This window comes from Clytia hemisphaerica, unplaced genomic scaffold (assembly GCF_902728285.1).
Source record: "Clytia hemisphaerica strain Z4C2 unplaced genomic scaffold, Clytia hemisphaerica genome assembly, whole genome shotgun sequence".
NCBI classification, from domain to species: Eukaryota; Metazoa; Cnidaria; class Hydrozoa; order Leptothecata; family Clytiidae; genus Clytia; species Clytia hemisphaerica.
The window spans coordinates 611313-613712 of record NW_027104364.1 but is presented as its reverse complement, the minus strand read 5'-3'; the positions used below and the strand labels follow the sequence as shown (position 1 = coordinate 613712).

The window sequence follows — 2400 nt, the reverse complement described above, 5'->3', positions numbered from 1 at the left end:
CTTCGGGTTTTAAACTCAATGACTCCTTCAGTGTGCGATGCTTATGCCAGTTTCAGTAAACTTCTCTATTTCTCAAATTATAATTTCAACAATTTTATACTTAGGATTAGCATTGTCAGAACTTTGTGACACTATCAATGAGCTTGTCATTGCATCGACTGGAAACCCGGTATTCATGATGAAAGATTTGCGTGAGATGTATCAAGAGAAGTTGAAAGAGCTTGGTGCGAGCCAAAGTCGAATAGATAATGTCAATGTGACCCGACTCAAAGAAAGTATTTTGAAAGAATTGAATGGCCTCTGTGAGGGAAAAAATGGGAAGTATACAATCCTTACAACCAATGGATCATTTGGCCGCGTTGTCTTTGAAGCTTCTCAAAAGTCAACCTCAGATGAGGATGTAATAATTTCAAAAGCTGCTGCTATTATTCGGAGGACTCTCTTCTCACAAGAGCACAGATTCGATGGCAATTTCGACATCAATATTCAAAGTCTTCCAAATCATCTTCTTAAGCTTCTGGCACAAATCATAGACGGTTCGAAAAATATGGACACCATCTCTCAAGCAACTAAAGACATCACCGTCAAAATCATAGTCTATTGTTATTTGATAGTTAATCAGAATCAGTATAATGCCCTCTAAATTTTCAAGGTTTCAAGAAAATATCCATTGTCACGGTGGATACTGATGTGGTAGTTATTGCTTTACGGCACTTCTTCTCGTTGGGAGTGAAAGAACTCTGGGTCGAATTCGGTGTTGGAATACATAAGAGATACATTCCTATTCACCCCCTTGCAAAGTCACTTTCAAAAAAGGTAGGCAAAGTTCTTTTTTACTTGATTTTTTTTCTACTTAGCGACTTCTGCCAAAAATGGTCGAATTGTTTGCGTTTACTACGTTATCTTTTAAAAAACAATAACGAGTCTACTGAATAGTTCATATCTCTTCTTTATATTTGAACTGGTTATTTTAAGGTGTGTATGGCACTGCCATTTTGGTACGTTCTGACTGGGTGTGACACTGTTTCTATGTTTGCTGGAAGAGGGAAGAAGACAGCGTGGAACACATGGAACTCATTGAAAAAAGCAACCAAAACCTTTGTCAGGTAAAGATGTAGTTGTATAAAGAGTAACGAATAGCTGTCAATTATGTTACACCTTCTCTTATTCTTTCTCGCTAACTCATACAATACCACTCAATAAAAGGTCCATTGTGAATTATGAATTTGCTATTACTCGTCATCATGTATACAGAGAAAAAAAGAGAAAATGTCACTCTTTATAATAGGGTAATTTTTTTCTGCGACAACACTCAATATCATTTTTTTCGTTTTAGGCTTTCCGATAGCCTCGATTTAGAAGAAGAAGATTTCGAAATCATTCAAAGATTTGTTGTTACTCTGTACGATCGCACAAATCCTTGTACGGATGTTAATGAATGCCGGAGAATGTTGTTTACAAAGAAGCAGAGACCAGTTGAGTCTTTGCCCCCAACACAGGATGCATTACGGTTGCACGTACATAGGACGATGAATGAATCCAGGTAAAAAGATTTTATAAGATATCATTTTGTACCATTTACACATATTTCGGCAAATATCGATTATTTAGAAGCATTGGCTCGAAGAATATATTTCCTTCACTTCTTCTCTTATTTAGTAAATTTTGCAATGCAACAGAACGAACTATGCCTCTACGAAACGTGCTGGAATGGGGTTATAAGAAAAACGAAAGAGGAATGACCGTTCCCAGATGGATGAATCAACCAGAAGCAAGCAAAGCATGCCAGGAACTCATCAAATGTGGTTGTAAGAAAATGTGTGGAGCGCGATGTAAATGCAAGAAAGCGGGACTGAGTTGCACAGAGTTGTGTCAATGTGGTGGATGCTGAATTTTAATATTAATGATTTTTTTATTTTTGTAAGACTTTTTATGGAATTTTTAGATTTTTTATCACAAGGATCGATAAGTTGGAGAAGTTTTTGCCCGGGGGGGCACTTAGGCAAAAATAGGTACGGGGACGTGCCGCTGGTCAGGGTACCTTTTTCAGTGTTGCAGAATTACTGACAGGGTATCTAAAATTGCAAAATCCTGATCTGACAGGGGCGCAATTTCATGATGTGTGTCTGACAGGGTCTGTTTTTGCCGTTTTTGCTTTTAGAGTTCTTTCGCAAATTGTTTTGACGCGGCGGTGAGCAGACCCCTGCGAGGGGCAAACAGCTTTTTGCAAATACTTATCGCACGGCCAAGACAGGCGCTTTGCTGCTGTTGTCTCGCACCACACGCCCGCCATTGCGCCCTCTTAAAGGGATCGAGGCTAATTTCAACGATATCTCTATTGAACTATTTAGAATAAATGTTCAGCTGAATAGTGGTACTAACAACATTGTTTCCGGAAAA

General features: G+C 38.5%; 1 protein-coding gene across 1 annotated transcript in view; it reads left to right on the top strand.

Moving 5' to 3' along the window:
* Positions 1-1980, top strand: part of LOC136818397 (uncharacterized) — a gene marked incomplete at its 5' end in the record, with an annotated part of 19320 nt that extends 17340 nt beyond the window's left edge. Inside the window, 5 exons of the mRNA XM_067074734.1 lie at positions 105-302; positions 653-816; positions 976-1106; positions 1226-1543; positions 1660-1980. Of these exons, the coding sequence (XP_066930835.1) occupies positions 105-302; positions 653-816; positions 976-1106; positions 1226-1543; positions 1660-1891 (1043 nt within the window). The remainder of the gene's footprint in view (positions 1-104; positions 303-652; positions 817-975; positions 1107-1225; positions 1544-1659) is intronic.
* Between the last annotated feature and the right edge of the window lie 420 nt (positions 1981-2400).